The sequence below is a fragment of the Oryctolagus cuniculus genome, chromosome 18 (assembly GCF_051225735.1).
Source record: "Oryctolagus cuniculus isolate XC-2025 breed Fujian yellow rabbit chromosome 18, ASM5122573v1, whole genome shotgun sequence".
In the NCBI taxonomy this organism is placed as follows: domain Eukaryota; kingdom Metazoa; phylum Chordata; class Mammalia; order Lagomorpha; family Leporidae; genus Oryctolagus; species Oryctolagus cuniculus.
Window position 1 is genome coordinate 67,801,223 of NC_142884.1, and position 18,839 is coordinate 67,820,061.

General features: G+C 46.9%; 1 protein-coding gene across 5 annotated transcripts in view; it reads right to left on the reverse strand.

Annotated features, from left to right (window-relative positions):
* The window catches only part of CFDP1 (chromatin remodeling protein CFDP1), a 120,835-nt gene that overhangs the window by 34,708 nt on the left and 67,288 nt on the right, over positions 1–18,839 (reverse strand). Inside the window, exon 6 of one of the 5 annotated variants that reach the window (XM_089320486.1) lies at positions 16,578–17,756. The exons of the other annotated variants lie outside the window; for them this stretch is intronic. Within the exon in view, the coding sequence (XP_089176612.1) occupies positions 17,651–17,756 (106 nt within the window). The 3' untranslated portion in view covers positions 16,578–17,650. Of the gene's footprint in view, positions 1–16,577; positions 17,757–18,839 lie in introns of those variants that run through there. 5 annotated transcript variants of the gene reach the window in all.

Sequence of the window (18,839 nt, forward strand, 5' to 3'; positions counted from 1 at the left end):
AAGCTGCTAGCCGCCCGCAGGTGCTCATCGCCTCACTTAATCAGGCAGACCGAATCCAAGCTCTCACATTGCAGTGTTGTGGGGAGGCCTTTCTATTTCTCTACTTCTCTATCTCCGGGCATTCCTATTTCTCCCATTTTACTTCTGTCTGCCAACATTCCTATTTCTCTCATTTTACCTCTAAACTTCTGTTTCTCATATCCCTGTGGCTTCCCGGCGGCGCTCGCCCTGAGGCTGCTTCTCGGCACCTCGCCCCGCGGCAGCTTCACGGCTCTGCGCGGCTTCCCGGCGCCTCGCCCCGCCGGCGGGCTCCCGGCTCTGCGCGGCTCGGCTTCGCGCGCACACTCCACGGTCTCCACGCCCCTTCGCGTCTGAACCACGGCCTCGCGCCAGCCCCGCGTTCCCTATCTATTCACGCCCCGTGCTCTCTCTGCACGCGGCGGCTTCCGCGAATGTTTCCGCCACCACCGGCATTCAGTCCAAGTTCCCCGGACTAACCTGGCTAATTTCAACCTGGCGGCCCACGTCTCTGCCTCTGGTTCCAAATCTTCGCCTCTTGCTCCCCGGGGTGACTTGAAGAATTCCAAGGTGGCTTATGTTTCCGCCTTGGCCTGCACTCGCGGCTTCATCCTCCCTAACATTTTTCTCTACCCGGTATGTTTCCTTAAATTTTCTTCCAACAATATTCCTCTCCTTTCTCCTGGCTTCTCCCCACAGTCCGTATCCGAGTCCAAGCCTCCTCCAGGTTTCACTTTCGCTTTCAATCTCCTAGCTTCCCCGCCATAGTCCGCATCTGAGTCTTTGAAAGCTTTCACTTTCACTTTCAATCCTAACTTCTTTCCCACAGTCCATATCCGAGTCTATGCCTAGGCTTTCAATAGCTTCTTCCGGCACCTTTTCCGTCCAGCTTTTCCCTAGGCTGTTTGCTAGTCTCTCTCTCCGGTATTTTCCCATTTCTTTCCTCCTAAATTTCCTATCCGAGTCACGGCACCATTATGTCGCTCCCCCTCTTCGTGGAGGAACGACACTAAACCCTGCCTAGGCTTCATATCCGAGTCATGGCACCATTATGTCGCTCCCCGTCTTCGTGGAGGAACGACACAGGACCCTGCGCTGTTCTTTCGTCTGCTCGGCCCTCCCCGGGTTTGCTGCTGGTTCTTCCCGGGTTGGCTACTATCCCTTCCACCTCCGTGGAAGGGCAGTTCCCCCTGGCCACATTCCCCACTTCCGCAGGGGAGCGGCACACCGCCGGCCGGCTTTCTCGGGGGCTGCACGGGTGTTCCCCTTAGATGTTCCCCTTAGATGTTCCTGGTGCATGCCGTCTCTCTCCTCCTTTATAGTCCTCCTCCGCCAATCCCAACTCGGCTGCCCACACGCCGAGTACGCTGCTCTCCTCCAATCAGGAGCAAGTCCTACAGTTTATTGGTTGAACTGGAGGCAGCTGTGCAGAAGCTGTTTACTTCTCTCCCAGCGCCATATTGTGGGAGAGCAGATGCATAGAATAAGTCTTAATTCCAGTAACTCAGTCTAGTCCGGATTGCTCCCCACAGGTTTCTTTTTTCTTTGACAGGTAGAGTTATAGACAGTGAGAGAGAGAGACAGAGAGAAAGGTCCTCCTTCCATTGGTTCGCTCCCCAAATGGCCACTACAGTTGGCACTGCGCCGATCCAAAGCCAGGAGCCAGGTGCTTCTCCTGGTCTTCCATGAGGGTACATGGGCCCAAGCACCTGGGCCATCCTCCACTGCCTTCCTGGGCCACAGCAGAGAGCTGGACTGGAAAAGGAGCAACCGGGACTAGAACCCGGCGCCCATATGGGATGCCAGCGCTGCAGGTGGAGGATTAACCAAGTGAGCCATGGCGCTGGCCCCTGTCTGGTTTCTTTAGTGAAGCACAGTGTCTCTGAGGTTCACCCATGTGGTACCTGCCAGTGGCTTGTTGCTTATAACTGCCATATTTGTTTACTCATTCTCCCACTGACTGATAGCTGAGCTGTTTCCAGTTTACAAACATGAGTAAAAATCTTGCATAAAGTTATTTTGTAGACACATGAGCATTTAGAAATAAACAGAGTAGGCATAGGCTTAACTTTATAAAAAAAATGCCAAACTGCTTTACTCCAAAGCTAGAAACCATAGTGTACATGCATACCAGCAATGCATCAGTCTCTGGCTGCTCCACATCCTCACCAACTGCTGCAAGTTTTCCAGGGGTAAGGACTGAAATCTGCTGTGCTTTTAATTTGTATCCCCTAATGTCTGATGACGTCTGATGATTATTCCCATGCATTTATGTGCATATCTTCTGTTGTGAAATGTCTTATTTTTTAACTGCGTAAAAAATAGGTATGCTGTCTTTTTATTATTCAGTCATAATTCTTTTCATATATACACATATTTAGATGTATTTTACATACAACATATATGTTATGCAAATATTTCCTTTCCATCTATGGCATGCCTATTCATTTCCTTTTTACAAATTTTAAATTTTACTTGAAAGTCAACGTGACAGGGAGAGAGAGAGACAGACCGATCTTCTATCTGCCAGTTCATTCCCCAAACTGCCACCAATAGCCAGGGCTGGGTCAGGCAGGAGCCAGGAGCCAGGAGCTCCAACCTGGTCTACCATGCGGGTTGCAGGTCCATTATCTGCTAACTCCCAGCTGCATCAGCAGGAAACTGGAATGGAAGCACACACTCTGCTGCAAGCTACTGACTCTGCAAGTGGCAGCTTAACCCACTGCCCAGCAATACCAGCTCCTATTTTTTTTTTTAATTAATTTATTTTAAAGGTAGAGTTAGAGAAGGAGAGGCAGAGGGATATTTTCCATCCATTGACTCACTCTCTAAATGGCTGCAATATCCAGGGCTGAGTCTGGAGGAAGCCAGGTGCATCAGCAGGGTCTCCCAGATGGGTACAGGGGCTCAAGCATTTGGGTCATCCTCCACTGCCTTCCGAGGCACATTAACAGGGAGCTGGATCAAAAGTGGAGCAGTGGGACTCGAACTGGCACACATACGGATGCTGGCAATGTAGGCAGAAGCTTAACCTGCTACACCACAATGCTGGTCCCCCCATTCATGTTTTAAAGGATATCTTTTGATGATCAGAAGGAGGAGTATGTGTGTATGGCTACTCGGTCAACATAAAAGGGGAAAAACAGTAATGTTCCAGATTTAAAGAAACAAAATGATCAGCATTTTTTTTTAAAACCATTTGCTATTAGAAGCTAATTCTGTGTGTTATCAAACACAGGACCATCATACTCATCCCACTGCTCAAGCACAAAGTAAATTTTATTATTTTTCTTTCTTAAAAATTATTATTTAGAGGCCAGTGTTATGGTGCAATGGGTCAAGACACTGCCTGTGACACCAGCATTCCATATGAGATGAGTTCGAGTCTCAGCTGCTCCACTTTTTTTTTTTTTTTTTTAAAGATCTATTTATTTATTTGAAAGTTAGAGTTACTGGGGGCGGGGAGGGGGCGCCTTCCATCGGATAGTTCACTCTCCAGTTGGCCGCAACAGCTGGAGCTGTGCTGATCCGAAGCCAGGAGTCAGGAGCTTCCTCTGGGTCTCTCATGTGGGTGCAGGGGCCTAAGGACTTGGGCCATCTTCTATTGCTCTCTCAGGCCACAACATAGAGCCGGCTTGGAAGTGGAGCAGCTGGATCGCAAACTGGCGCCCATATGGGATGCTGGCGTTTTGGGCCAGGGCATTAACCTGCTGTGCCACAGTGCCGGCCCCAAGCTGCTCCACTTCAAATTCAGCTCCTTGCTACTAGGAAAGCAGTAGAAGATGGTTCAAGTGCTTAGGCCCCTGCCAGTGATGTGGGAGACCCAGATGGAGTTCCCGGCTTTGGCTTGGCCCAGATCTGGTTGTTGCGGCCATTTGGGGGGATGAACCAGTGGATGAAAGAACTTTCTCCTCTATTTCTCCCTCTCTCTCTAACTTTGCCTTTCAACAACATAAAATAAATACTTAAAAATAATATTTGAGAGGGGGAGAGAGAGAGAGATGGAATATGACAGAGAGAGAGAGAGAGACAGAGCTCCCATCTACTAGTTCACTCCCCAAAAGCCCACAAGGGTCAGGCCAAACCCGGAAGCCAGAACTCAATCCACATGTCCCACGTGAGTGGTAGGGACCCAACAACCTGACATTGCCTGCTAGCTCTTAGGGTATGCAATGTCAGGAAGCTGGAATAAGAGTGGGAGACACGTATCAAATCCAGGCATAGTGATATGGGTATGGTTTTTTTTCTTTTAAAGATTTATTCATTTGAAGCCGGCGCCGCGGCTCACTAGGCTAATCCTCCGCCTAGCGGCGCCGGCACACCGGGTTCTAGTCCCGGTCGGGGCGCCGGATTCTGTCCCGGTTGCCCCTCTTCCAGGCCAGCCCTCTGCTGTGGCCAGGGAGTGCAGTGGAGGATGGCCCAGGTGCTTGGGCCCTGCACCCCATGGGAGACCAGGAAAAGCACCTGGCTCCTGGCTCCTGCCATCGGATCAGCGCAGTGCGCCGGCCGCGGCGGCCATTGGAGGGTGAACCAACGGCAAAGGAAGACCTTTCTCTCTGTCTCTCTCTCACACTGTCCACTCTGCCTGTCAAAAAAAAAAAAAAAAAAAAAAAAAAAAAAAAAAAAAGATTTATTCATTTGAAAGGCGGAATTATAGAAACAAAGAGAGAGAGAGAGAGAAAGACTGTCTGCTGATTCACTTCCCAAATGGCTGCAATAGCCAGGGCTGGGCCAGGTCAAAGCCAGGAGCCAGGAGCCAGGAGCTTCTTCCAGGTTTCCCACATGGGAACAGGGGCCCAAGGACTTGGGCCATCCTCCACTGCTTTCTCAGGCACATTAGCAGGGAGCTGAATCAGAAGTGGAGCAGCTGGGACTCAATCTAGCACCCATATGGGATCCCAGTTTTGCCCACTAGATGTGAGTGTCTTAACCAGTGCTTTTATAGCTGGGCCAAATGTCTACCCTACCCATTACATTTTTTAAAAAGATTTATTTTTTATTTAACTGAAAGGCAGAGGTACAGAGAGAGGAAGAGACAGAATGAGGGATATTTGACCTGCTGGTTCACTTCCCAAATGGCGCCAAAGGCCAGGGCTGGACTAGGCTAAAGCTAGGAGCCTGAAGCTTCTTCTGGGTCTCCTACATGGGTGGCAGGGGCCCAAGGACTGGGCCGTCTTCCGTTGCTTTCCCAAGCACATTAGCAGGGAGCTAGATCAGAAGTGGAGCAGACAGGACTCAAACCGGCGCCCATATGGGATGACGGACGACGGCATGGCAGGCAGAGGCTTAACCTGCTATGCCACAATGCCAGCCCCAACAAATTAAATTTTTAAAGGCCAGTAATCTTCAGTGGTTGTCCTTTTCAGATACATGCTCTGCTGTGCAGCCAAAGTAAATCACAGGAAATGCTTATGACGGGACAGCTGAGAAGGGAAGTCCTGAAATGCCTCTGAGATGACCATGAAACCAGAAAGCTGTGCTTCGCTTTTTTTTTTTTAACAAGTGGAGGGAAGTAAAAAATTAAAAAAGGAAGTCTTTGAAACCTCTCATACCACATTCGGGTTATTAATGCCGCCCATTCCTTCTTCAGTTCTCTCTGTAAGCTGATTCAGAAATGAGGAAGGAAGTTACGGTGGTGAGAGCAAGGTTTAAGGTGCCCAGACTTCTGGGCTGTGCTTCTAACTCATGCTGTGGGCTGGCCGCCTCCCCCCGCATAAATCACCCTTCCCATCTTCTGCTTCAGTGCCTGAGACACAGAGGCCAGTTTAATTTGGTGAGAGGCCATGAGCTTCATTAACCATTAATGCTCTGCAGGCCTCTGTGGCCCAGAGGCCTGGGCTGTCAGCAATCTCAGCGTCACTGGAACAGCCCACCATCACCCCGCCCACGCACATGTACCCAAGAATCCCCTCCTCCTTACAACACTGCAGCCATTGCAGATTCACCAGTATTTGCTTTCTTGCTCCCTGGATCCCAATAAAACCCCTTAAGATAACTGAAATGAGTAAAAAGGACACAGGACACTAATGAGGATAAAATAATGCTGCAGCAGTGCCCTGCTGGCCAATCCTGCCAGCCCCGGCTGCTCTAGAGAACATACGCACTTTCCAGGGATGCAGCCCCACAAAGGGCTGCCAGCACTCATCAGTGGATGCAGTGTGTGAGCAGGGGAGGTTTCCACAGCGTGAAGGAGAGGGGAAGGCAGAAAAGGTCACTGAAGTCACAATTCAGCATCTTCCCCCTTATCCCATTCCTGCTAAACTGTCAAAACATTCAACACAAAGGAAAAGGCAGAACCCACCAGCACAATCTAAACCCTACCAAATCAAAAAGTCTGCAAAGCAAAGCCTTCACTTAGCAGATCAACTGATGGACTAACAGCAGGTGTGTGCAGGCTGCAAAACGGTTCTGTCTCCTTAAAATCAGTCTCGGGCAGGTTACGGGGTTAGGGGCTGCGCACCCATGGCTTCTGTGATCACTCCAGAGCCAGGTGTACATCTGTCTGGGCTCTGCCCGCTCATAACTGGGGTGAGCTGTCCCACTCAGGCTTCAGATGCCCTCGGGTCTTGATTTACAAGTAAACCTTCAGGCGACCAGAGCACCAAAGTAGAGTAGGTCAGATGTCTTATCAGCATCTCACTGCCCTTAGGAGAGAAAAATAATTTAGACCTTTATTTGGTTTATGCTCATGTCAAAATGGAAAATGAACAAAAAGGGACCCAGTGAAAAATAATTTTCTGCTTGTCCCCCCAGCCCCTGCCCCAGGGGTCTTTTTCTCCGAGGCAACCACTGAAACCAATTTCTTATGTGTGTGTCCAAGACTCTGCAAATACCATCGCTATCAGTTCAGGAGCTGCCTCCTTCCCCTGCAGTAGTGCATTCCTTCCCTCCTCTATAAGCATCTGTGACTAATCTCCATATACACAGTCTTGATTTGAATCGGGAAACAGAGTTCTGCCAACAGGAGCTTAAAAAAAAAAGCCAAGGACATAACCAGGGCTGAGCTAACAGAGAGAGACAACTGGCTCCAAAATGATCACCGCATTAAGGGGAAGACAAAAGGAGGTAAAAGATCATTCAAGCGAAATGAACAAACGCTTCCCCAATCAGTCAGACCCAAGCTGCTATTCTTCTTTCTTGCCACCCCTTAGGAGTCAGCTTCACTTGGAATTTTAGTTGTCCCTGAGTCAACACTGAGCACTTTCTCTGATCCAGACTCTGATACCAGAGCTGGAATACAGCAGAGAGCAAGACACTCCTCGCCCTCAAGGAGCCGACACCTCGGGTACAGATGGCATCACAGACACCAGAGTGAAGATGCCAGGCTCCAGCAGGAACATGGGGCCAGAGCGGGTGCCAGACTGGGGGGGAGGGCAATACGGGTGCAGTCGCCTGAGTGCTGGGAGGCCTTTCTGAGGAGAGCTTGAAATTAAGAGCTCAGTGAGAAGTAGGGGCAAAGTAAAGTCAGAGGGAATGTTCTCGACAGTATAGGCTGTTCTCCTGAGCTCAGTGTGGTTCGAGAAGTCTGGCTTGAGCAGGCTCACAAGAAGGCCGTCCAGTTCTGCCTGTCAGGGCTATTTCACGCATATTCAATGTGTTATTTACGTATACTGGCCCCTGCCCGCCCACAAATACAAACAGTTCTATGTCCCTGCACTGTCTGCTCCTGGTTTTTTCGCTGGTGTACCATGTGTTACAGAGATTCCCCCACCAGTACATAAAGGACATCCTTATTCTGTCTACACTTCATGGGATTCTACTGTAACACAGCCACACTTTTGTCAAAGCCGTCATCCAACATTACGATTTCTACCAATCTGGTGAAATGGCATCTCCTTGTCATTTAGAAGCTGGAGCCAGAGACAGACAGGAAACTCGGGTATTCCAATACAGGACTTAGGTGTCTTAACCACTACGACAAATGCCCAGGCCTGAAATGAGCCTTCTTGTTGTATTCACTTCTCTATCACCCTCTTTTTATCAATTTACCTTCCAGGAAAATTATCTGGCTCTTTCCTCCTGCTAATAACACTCTTTATTTGTATCCATTCTGCCTTTTGGCCTCTTTAACAGAAATTCTAGAAGAACAATCATGTTTTACTTCTATTATCTAGGAAATAAAATCTATTCTCAGCCTGAAAAGTCTGTTCTTATTTCATGAGTGCACTATTCTCTTTTTATCCCTTTCAAGATATAATTATGCTCCTTTATGTTCCATATCTGGATCCTCCAGTGTTAGCTTTCCAACGTTTGCTTTTCCCTAATGTGTGACAACTCTTAGTGCTTGCTCACATAACATTTCAGATCCACTGTGTGTAAATGCCACCTCTACTCACCACAGCGTCTCCACTGGTTACAGGAGATGGGTAAGAAGGGCAGGGAAGCTGGCGCCGCGGCTCACTAGGCTAATCCTCCGCCTTGCAGCGCCGGCACACCAGGTTCTAGTCCCGGTCAGGGCGCCGGATTCTGTCCCGGTTGCCCCTCTTCCAGGCCAGCTCTCTGCTGTGGCCCGGGAGTGCAGTGGAGGATGGCCCAAGTGCTTGGGCCCTGCACCCCATGGGAGACCAGGAGAAGCACCTGGCTCCTGCCTTTGGATCAGCGTGGTGCGCCGGCCACAGCGCGCTGGCCGCGGCGGCCATTGGAGGGTGAACCAACGGCAAAGGAAGACCTTTCTCTGTCTCTCTCACTGTCCACTCTGTCAAAAAATTTAAAAAAAAGAAAAAAAAAAAAAAAAAAGGGCAGGGCTTCTGGACTGACCCACCTTTAATCTGATCCATCTGTCTCTCCCTCTGCCCTTCAGAAATTCCTCAGATTTCTAGACTAACCAGGACACTTTTTTTTTTTTTTTTTAATATGATGGGTAGAGTTACAGACAGTGAGAGAGACAGAGAGAAAGGTCTTCCTTCCAGTGGTTCACTCTCCAAATGGCCACAACAGCCGGAACTGCGCCGATCTGAAGCCAGGAGCCAGGAGCCAGGTGCTTCCTCCTGGTCTCCCATGCAGGTGCAGGGCCCAAGCACTTGGGCCATCTTCTGCTATCCCAGGCCACAGCAGAGAGCTGGACTGGAAGAGGAGCAAATGGGACTAGAACCGGTGCCCATATGGGATGCAGGCGCCACAGGCGGAGGATTAATAACCTAGTGTGCCAGGGCGCCGGCTCCCAGGACACCACTTCTTTTCTTCTAGCATTGTTAAGCTCGTGTATCTTTGACACATTTAAGGATTTGGGGCACAAATATGGTTGAATGTGCTGTTTGTCACCTTGAACCATCTTACCAAGGGCCATACAGCCCTGTCCAGATAGAATGTTCTAGGCATAAATCATTAACACCACGTACCCGAGAGATACACATCATATAGTGGACGACAAAGATGCCTTAAGAAATCTCCTAATGGCATCTTAAGATGATGGATCCATTTTTTTTGCTTTGCTTCCCCAACAAAGCATCCTGTTCCTTTAAATGATTTTTTAGGCACTGGTAGCAAGAAGCCTAATAGGACAAACTCCTCCAGTGACTGAAAGGGTAACTGTCAGTAAATACACAAGCATTTGGGTTTTATTAAAAAAAAAAAAAAAAAAGTTTGGGGCCAGCATCGTGGCTCACTTGGTTAATCCTCTGCCTGTGGCACCAGCATCCCATATGGGCGCCGGGTTCTAGTCCCGGTTGCTCCTCTTCCAGTCCAGCTCTCTGCTGTGGCCCGGGAGTGCAGTGGAGGATGGCTCAAGTTCTTGGGCCCCTGCACCCACATGGGAGACCAGGAAGAAGCACCTGGCTCCTGGCTTCGGATCGGCGTAGCTCCGGCCACAGCGGCCATTTGGGGAGTGAACCAACGAAAGGAAGACCTTTGTCTCTGTCTCTCTCTCTCACTTTCTAACTGTCAAAAAAAAAAAAAGTTTATATCAGACTTATCACTGTCATGAATCAAGTCATCAGAATCTGTGCAATAAAATCACATTCTAGAATTGCAAATTTGAGAAATAACCCTGTAACAGACACAAATTCTGGTTACTTAAACACAATCTGATTTAAAGGAGACTGTTGTTTCTCTAGTAAGCCAGACAGGCTCCGTCTCTTCTAATAACATGCCTGATTTCTAATGTTTCTTACAGAAGTATACATTTCTTTTTTTTTTTTTAAATTATTTGACAGGTAGAGTTACAGACAGAGAGACAGAGAAAGGTCTTCCTTCTGTTGGTTCACCCCCAAAATGGCCGCTACAGCTGGCGCTGTGCCAATCTGAAGCCAGGAGCCAGGTGCTTCTTCCTGGTCTCCCATGCGGGTGCAGGGGCCCAAGCACTTGGGCCATCCTCCACTGCCGTCCCGGGTCACAGCAGAGAGCTGGACTGGAAGAGGAGCAGCCGGGACTAGAACCCAGGGCCCACATGAGATGCCAGTGCCGAAGGCGGAGGATTAACCTAGTGAGCCTCGCCTGCACCCAGAAGCATACATTTCTTCCCCTCCCCCCTTACATTGAAATATTTACATAAAGCTCAAACTACTTAGGCTGCTCCATTCAATGCAGTTATGAGTAGGCACATCCTTCAATAAAATGTCATTGCCTTGGGGTAAAGGAAACAAAATTAAAGAAGTTTTTTTAAAGTTCTGAAGTAAGAGGAAAACATCATTGCGAATACAAATGCTTTCTGGAATCGAAGTTTAGGAAACAGACAATGCTTGGTATTCTCCCATTCTTAACCACACACTTTTTGTGCCTCTTTTTCATTTGATGAGTAGGAAAGAGTTAACTCATAAATTACAGCAATGTGGTTTTAGCTCTACAGAAAGCTTTTAAGGGTAGGGTCAGTGCAAGGACTAGATTCTTTATTAACTCATTAACAAGACAGGTCACTGTGGCCTCAGGGTTCATTTATCAGCAGGAAAACCTCAGCTGGTAATGGCTGGTTGTTTCCTGCCCATCTCAGAATCCAGAGTGGAGGGGCAGCCGCCATTGTGAGCCTACTTCCTGACTGGAAGGAAAGAAAATACTTTCAGGATGACTATTCTTTTCTGGGGCTGGTGTTACCTTTGGCCCACAGGCATAATGGGGGAGCACATGACTTCTACTCCCAGAGTACTTTCTAATGCTTTTTGTTCTCCAGTTAATTATGTTCTAATGATGCTATGTGTACCTCATTGGGTTTTAGTGACAACACTGGAGTTTTTAAATGAATCTTTATGTAAATGTTAATAGCTGTAAATTAGGGAAGGTTTAGCAGTAATTGCTTGCCCATCCACCTGCACCACATACCATCCATTCTCCTGGCCTTGCTGTTCTCCACTGGGAGCTATTGCTGCCAGCCCAAAGTGGAATTTAAGGCTATTAGTAACCTATGGAAACCCAAATGGTTTTGCTACAATGTTCAGAAAGGCTTTCTTTTGTAATGCTGACTCCTGCATCTACCTTGAGGAGGAAAACCATGAAAGATGGGGCAATTGCTAGCAAGGAAAAACTGGTGTTTCTCTTTAAAATCAGAGATTGGCTGGATCAGCAGGCAGCTTAAAGCAAATGCTGAGGTAAGACCCTCAGTAGCGGATTAGTAGCGCTGCTGTGGTTTTGGCTTTGCTCTGGCAATTACGGCCTGGGAGGCCTTCTTTGGCTTTTTCACAAATAGCAGAGGGCTCAGCAAGGTAAAAGGGGATAAAAAAAGAGACCTGGTCCAGCAAAGCTGACACTGTCACAGATCCAAGCACAGAATTTCTGGAGGTGGGCGAGCTGTTTTTCCTTCTTGTTTTTGTGTTTGTCACCCATCTCTCTCACTCACTTCCTGTGCGCCCTTACCTGCTCTTGTCAGTCAGTCAGGTGAGCAGGCCGTGCAGCTCCAGGGGCAGTAACTGGTCTCTGACTCTGCTCCGGTGCTTCTCTGAGCTTCATCTCCCCCGGGGACTCTCTCACTGCTAAAGCCCCACGGGCATGTTATGAGTCCCTTCTAGTTGTACAGAGCAGTCTAGTCAAGCACTTCAAAGATGCACATCACAGGCCACCACGGATGTTTCCAACTGCTAGCACACAGCAAATCCACTGCTAGGACCAATTCAAGGTGTTTGCAATGCTACAGTTTGATAATCCCGCAGTTAAAATCAGTTTATTTTGGGGGTTGGCGCTGTGGTGCAGTAGGTTAATCCTCTGCTTGCAGCGCTGGCATCCCATAGGTGTGCTGGCTCTAGTCCTGGCTGCTCTTCTGATCCAGCTCTCTGCTATGGCCTGGGGAAACAGTGGAAGATGGTTCAAGTGCTTGGGCCCCTGCACATGTGTAGGAGACCTGGAAGAAACTCCTGGCTCCTGGCTTCAGATGGGTACAGTTCCAGCCGTTGTGGCCATCTGAAGAGTGAACCAGCGGATGGAAGACCTTTCTCTCTGTCTCTTCCTCTCACTGTCTGCAACTCTACCTCTCAAATAAATAAATAAAATCTTTTTTAAAAAATCAGCTTATTTTTACTGCAAGATGTAGAGAACATGGGCTGGTGTTGTGGCACAGTGGGTTAAGCTGTAGTCTGCAACACTGGCATCCCTTATGGGTGTCAGTTTGCATTCTGGTTGTACCACTACTGATCCAGCTATCCAGCTCTCAGCTAATGTACCTGGGAAGGCAATGGAAGATGGCTTGATGGCCCCTGCACTCATGTGGGAGAGATGGATGGAGTTCTAGGTTTCGGCCTGCCCCAGCCCCAACTGTTGGGGCCATCTGGGGAGTGAACCAGCAGATGGAGGATCTCTCTTTTGTCTCTCCCTCTTTCTCTGTAGCTCTTTTAAATTAATTAATTAATTAAGTCTAAAAAAATCTAGAAAACAGGAGCAAGCATTTAGCACCGAAGTTAAGTTGTCTGGTTCGAGTCCTGGCTACTCTGCTTCCAATCCAGCTTCCTGTTGATGCATACCTGGAAGGCAGCAGGTGATGGCCCAAGTACTTGAATTCCTACCACCCATATGGGGGACCTGGGCTCCTGACTTCAACCTGGTCCAGCCCTGGTTGTTGCAGGAATCTGGGGAGTGAACCACATGATAGATGGCATGTCTCTATGTTTCTCTGCCTTTCAAATCAATGTGAAAATAAATAAAATGTATATCTCTCAGATCTACTTGAGACCTTCCTTTTTAAAAAAAAATTGATGTAGAGCTCAGTGATACTTTCTAATCATTATTGGGAAAAACCTAGGATGTACTATTTTGAAAAAACTGTTACTTACTGTAGCCAAAACTCTTGTTGATGGTTTTATCTGCACTGGTATCTTTCCCTGTTAGGGGAAAAGTGAGTAAAACAGTAACTGATGTGTCTCAAACTCTGCAATGTCTCAGCTGCATAACATGCACTGCCCCCCACCCAAAAAAAGTGTACCAGCTGATTCATTAGCAGAAAAACTGTGAAAGTCTATTTAAATGGAACAAGAGGGGCAGGTGGTAAGGAGGTCAGTGCTGGCTCTTCACCTCTCCTTCCCCGTTGGCGGCCAAAGCCAAATGCAGAGCTTCAGTACTGCCTGGCCCTGTATATCGCCACCAGTACACGAGATCAGACCAGGCATCCTTTCTTCAGATTCTTACTTTAAAAAAGAAGAAAAAATATTCTGAGGTTAGGTGGCTTGGTTACAAGTCAGGAACCTCCATCTTGCCTTTGAGAAAGCGTAAGGCAGCGATCCTGAACCTTGGGTGACTTGGCACTATCTGGAAAAATTTCTGGTGGTCACAACTTGGTTAGGGGAGAGGTATGGCAGGCATTTATCTAGTGGGTAGAAACTAGGATTCTGCCAAACATTCTGTAATGTACAGAACAAAACTAACCAGCCCTAATGTTAGAGAGGCCAAGGTTGGGGAGCGCTGCCCTTTGGGAAATGTACCTGCTCTTAGCAATGGGGGTAACTCTGCAGATTTACTGTGAAGAGGACAAGAGTCTCCCAGGCAAAGTCCTCTGAGCACCTTGGAAAAAAATCAGATTTAAGGTCAGGGCCATCAGTGAATCACACCTAATACCAACTTCTAACTGTTTTTGGAGAGATGGGCTTGCTTAGTCTTTGGAAAAGGTCTCTGGGCTACAATGAAAGGCTACTGCATGACAACTAACACATAAAGACTCCACTCAGCAGGAACCCCTTCCCCTTCTGCTGACTGGCGCCAGACAGCCAGGTACCTGCATGCACCTGTGCTTTTTTTTTTTTTTTTTTTAAGATTTTATTTCATTTATTTGAGAGGTACAGTCAGAGACAGGGAGAGACAGAGAGAAACATCTTCCATCCACTGGTTCACTTCCCAAATGGCCACAACAGCCAGAGCTGAGCACATCTGAAGCCAGGAGCCAGAAGCTTCTTTCATGGTCTCCCATTCGGGTGCAGGGCCCAAGGACTTGGGCATCTTCCACTGCTTCCCCAGGCCACAGCAGAGAGCTGATCGGAAGAGCAGCAGCCTGGACTCAAAGCGGCACCCAGACGGGATTCTGGAGGCGCATGTAGAGCTCGGCCCACTATGCCACAGCGCCAGCCCTGCTCTCCTGCTTATTAACAGCACTTCCTTTTGGAGGGATTCTGCCTTCAAGCAGACCTTGCAGGGTCTCAGAACAGCCTGGCTGTGGTTCCCTCATACTACACATCTCAACTCCAGTATTCCCTACCAAAGCAGGACCTGCTCCACATCTCAGCGCTGAGGAACAAGTGCTAATCGAACTGTCCCAAGATGGAAAGGGATTTTAAAGAAATACATGTATATGACAAAACAGAAAGGACAGTCCTCGTAGACATGGAGAGGCACAAGGATCCAGAGTACTCGGGGAAATCTGGGAGGGAATTTATGACTTTATCTCTAGCTCAAGTATTTTAAATTTCAACCCAGACACTAAGCAACAAGTTTTAAAAATGCTGTAGCTAGAAAACAAAATCTAACACTCAAAAGGCAGTCTGATGAACCAGAAATGGGCAACTAGGGCTGCTCAGAGGTCAAGACCTCCACAAAGGAACTGCTGCTGAATGAGAGGTCTGTGCAGAGAGACCTGGCCACCCAGTGGAACCAGCATTTGGTTCTCGAATGGAATTTTCAATGTTTGGTGTCATGCAGTGGTCCTTTAGTTTAGCCCAGGGACTTTTCTCATTTCTCTAAGGACCAAGCAAATATTTTTAAAGGTGTATTTTATTTATTTGAAAGGCAGAGTTACAGCAAGAGAGGAAGAGACAGAGACAGGAGAGAGTTCTTCTATCTGCCTGTTCACTCCCTAAATGGCTGCAGCAGTGAGGGTTGGGCCAGACTGAAGCCAGGAGCCAGAAGGTAGGAGTTTCTTCCAGGTCTTCCACATTAGGACAGGGGCCCAAGGACTTGGGCTATCTTCTGCTGCTTGCCCAGGCATATTAGTAGGGTGCTGGACTGGAAGTAGAGCAGCCACGAGGCAAACTGGCATCCATGTGGGATGCTGGCACTGCAGGCACCTGATTTATCTGCTACATCACAATGCTGTTCTCCCACCCCACCCCAAGCAAATCTCTGATTTCCCCAAGAACAACTAGAAACTGGTACATATGAGCTACGGTTCACTGATGATCCTAACATCGACTAAGCAATGCCAGTATAGATTATTCAGTATAAGATCAGTTCACACAAGACAAAGAACAGCAGATAATTCAGTGGATAATTTTAGTTGAGTCGATCGGACTGCAACATGCGTAAACTTAAATAGGCATTTCTTTAATTATGATATTTTAAGAATCTCTTACAAGAAAGTTTCTCCTTACCTCCAAATTAAATCAGCATAAACAACTTTTTTTTTTTTAAAGATTTATTTATTTGGGGGCGGGCGCTGTGGTGCAGCGGGTTAAAGCCCTGGCCTGAGGCACCAGGAGTAAACCAGCGGATGGAAGACCTCTCTGTAACTGTCTTTCAAATAAATAAAATGAATCTTCAAAAATAAAAAAAAGATTTATTTATTTGAAAGGCAGACATCGAGAGAGGGAGAGAAGGAGAGAGATAGAGAGAGAAAGTTGAAGCCAGGAGCCAGGAACTCCATCCCTGTCTGCTATGTTGGGGGCAAGGCCCAAATACTTGTGCCAGTGTCTGCTACCTTCCCAGACACAGTAGCAATAAGTTGGATTGGAAGCACGTTCTGGAGCAATTAAAGTGGTTTAACTACTTATATTTACCTTCTCCTGTAGCTTTTACATCAAAATTCAGGATATGGTCTCACCACCTTTGTTACTGCAATGGATATGTACTGACTCTAAGTGAAGTTCTTGTATTGTGAGGATCGGAAGCATGGGACTCAAACAGGCACTATGATGGAAGACCCAGTGTCACAAGCAGCGACCTAACACGCTGTGCCACAACTCTGGTCCCTTTTTTTGTTTGCTTACTGCCACACGCAAATATTAAAATGAATCACAGTTATGGCTCCACAACACTGTGAATTTACTAAATGACACTGCATTGTATAACTTTAGAATATTATGTGTATTTCACCACATTGAGAAAACAAAAAAATAAGGAGTTAAACCACTTTAATTGCTCCAAAAAATCATAGTATGTATGCCCATTAGAAAAACATCTATATAATAATGGTACAATTCATGACTCAACAACCATATTACACCTCATGTTAAGATGCTTTATAACACGTTTATTCACGCAACAAGAAAGAGAAAGAAGGAAACAAGGAAGGTAGGTTGGATAAAAGGCCATTTAAAGTAAATGTCTAGAAACACAGCATTGACCCTTAAGAAAAGCCCAGAAGCAACAACGTGCATAAAGAACATTCAGAAAACTGTGAGATGGTTTGGTAACAGGAGAACAAGACCGTTTGTTTGTTGTGACTGCTTTGCAGTAGACCAACATGGAAGCTGGATTATAAGGAATGTACCTGAGTAAACTTTAAAATCTTGAAAAATGTTATCTTTTCAAGGCTTTCGTTATTTGCTTCCAAGTTGATGTCCAGCTGCTTCCAGTTGGTCATGCGTCAGTGAATGGACTGAGACTGCCCCAAGGGAATAATAATGAAGCTCTTCTACAGATGAGGTCTGAAGGACTGAAATTCGGAGGGGTCATTATAGTGGCACAGTGGGCAGGGCAGTAACCTGTCTTGGAGTGCTGCTTCAGGTCTTGGCTGCTCAGCTTCTGATCCAGCTCCCTGTGAGTGCACCTGGTTCCCTACCACCCACTTGTGAGACCGAGACGGAGTTCCAGGTTCCTGGCTTCTGCCTGGCCCTGCCTAATCTCTGTTGGCCAACTTGGGAATGGAACCAGTGGATGGAAAATCTGTCTTTATTTCTCCCTCCCCCGACCGCCTTTCAAATAAATAAAACAAGTCTTAGAGAAGAAAAAAAGAAACTGGAATGTCCATTAAGTGACAAGTAACAGAACTATACAGTGGCAACATGGAGCAATCACTCAAATGTAAATGTGCTTACACTACAATGACTTCACTTTGCTTCAAGTCAGTGCCTATGAAACATAATCAATTATAAAGAATCCATATACAGGCCGGCGCCACGGCTCACTAGGCTAATCCTCCACCTTGCGGCGCTGGCACACCGGGTTCTAGTCCCGGTTGCACCTCTTCCAGGCCAGCTCTCTGCTGTGGCCCGGGAGGGCAGTGGAGGATGGCCCAAGTGCTTGGGCCCTGCACCCCATGGGAGACCAGGAGAAGCACCTGGCTCCTGCCATCGGATCAGCCCGGTGCGCCAGCCGCAGAGCGCCGGCCGCGGCGGCCATTGGAGGGTGAACCAACGGCAAAGGAAGACCTCTGTCTCTGTCTCTTTCTCTCACTGTCCACTCTGGAAAAGAAAAAAAAAAAAGGGAAAGGAAAGGCATGAGTGACATCCTTGTCTTGGTCGTGTCTTTCATGATTAAGTATGATGCTAGTTATGCGTTCTTCATACATGCGCTTCATCAGGTTAAGAAAGTTCCCTTCTATTCTGAGTTTGCTCAGTGTACTTCATTCCGGTTTATGGTTGAATAATATACTAAGTAGACATATGACATGCTGTTTATACCACTGGATTGTCTTATTTTTGGCGGCTGTGAACATATGTGCGTAAGTTTGTGTGAACACGTTTTCCGTTTTCATTTTCCAACTACCTAACAGTGGAATTGTTGACTCATATGGTAACTCTACCTCAATTCCTTGAGGAACTGCCAAATTCTTTTCCAAAGCAGCTATACCATTTCCCCAGCAATGATGGGGAGGGTTTCAATTTCCCCACTTACTTGCCAAAACCATTTTTGGTTGAAGCCACCCTATAGAATATAAAGTGGCATCTCACTGTGCTCTGATTTGTACTTTCCTAATGAATAATTATGTACTTCAAGCTCTTTTTACTTATACTTATTTTAAAATTATCACAAAGTTAGAGGACAGCCTTAAATCACACTGAAATCCTTCCCAGAAACCACAGAAGCAGAGATACAAGACTATTCATTGCAGGACTCTCTTTAAACATAAAGACTAGAAACCACTCAAATGTTTACCATTGAAAACTAATTATTAAACAAACTCAAGTCTCAAGTAATTCATACAATGAAATGCCTTACATCTGGGAAAAAAAAAAAAGAGGAAACTCTTTAAGTTACCTCCAGAATATGTCAAGTAAAAGGCAAAATACAGGAAACTTTACAGTAGTCTAAAAGAAGAAAAAATAAAATAAAATTTAAATGAAACAAAAGTAATCCCTAAAAATAAAATAAATGAAATTAACATGCAACCAACTACTAGCATTATTACAAACAATTTTAGAACACAGTAACTTAACTATAGCTTTCTAGTGAAATATACCCTGAAGACAAAAAACTGCAAAAACAGAACAGGGTCCAGAATTGTGGCGTAAGCGGTTAAGCCACAGCCTGTGATGCTGGCATCC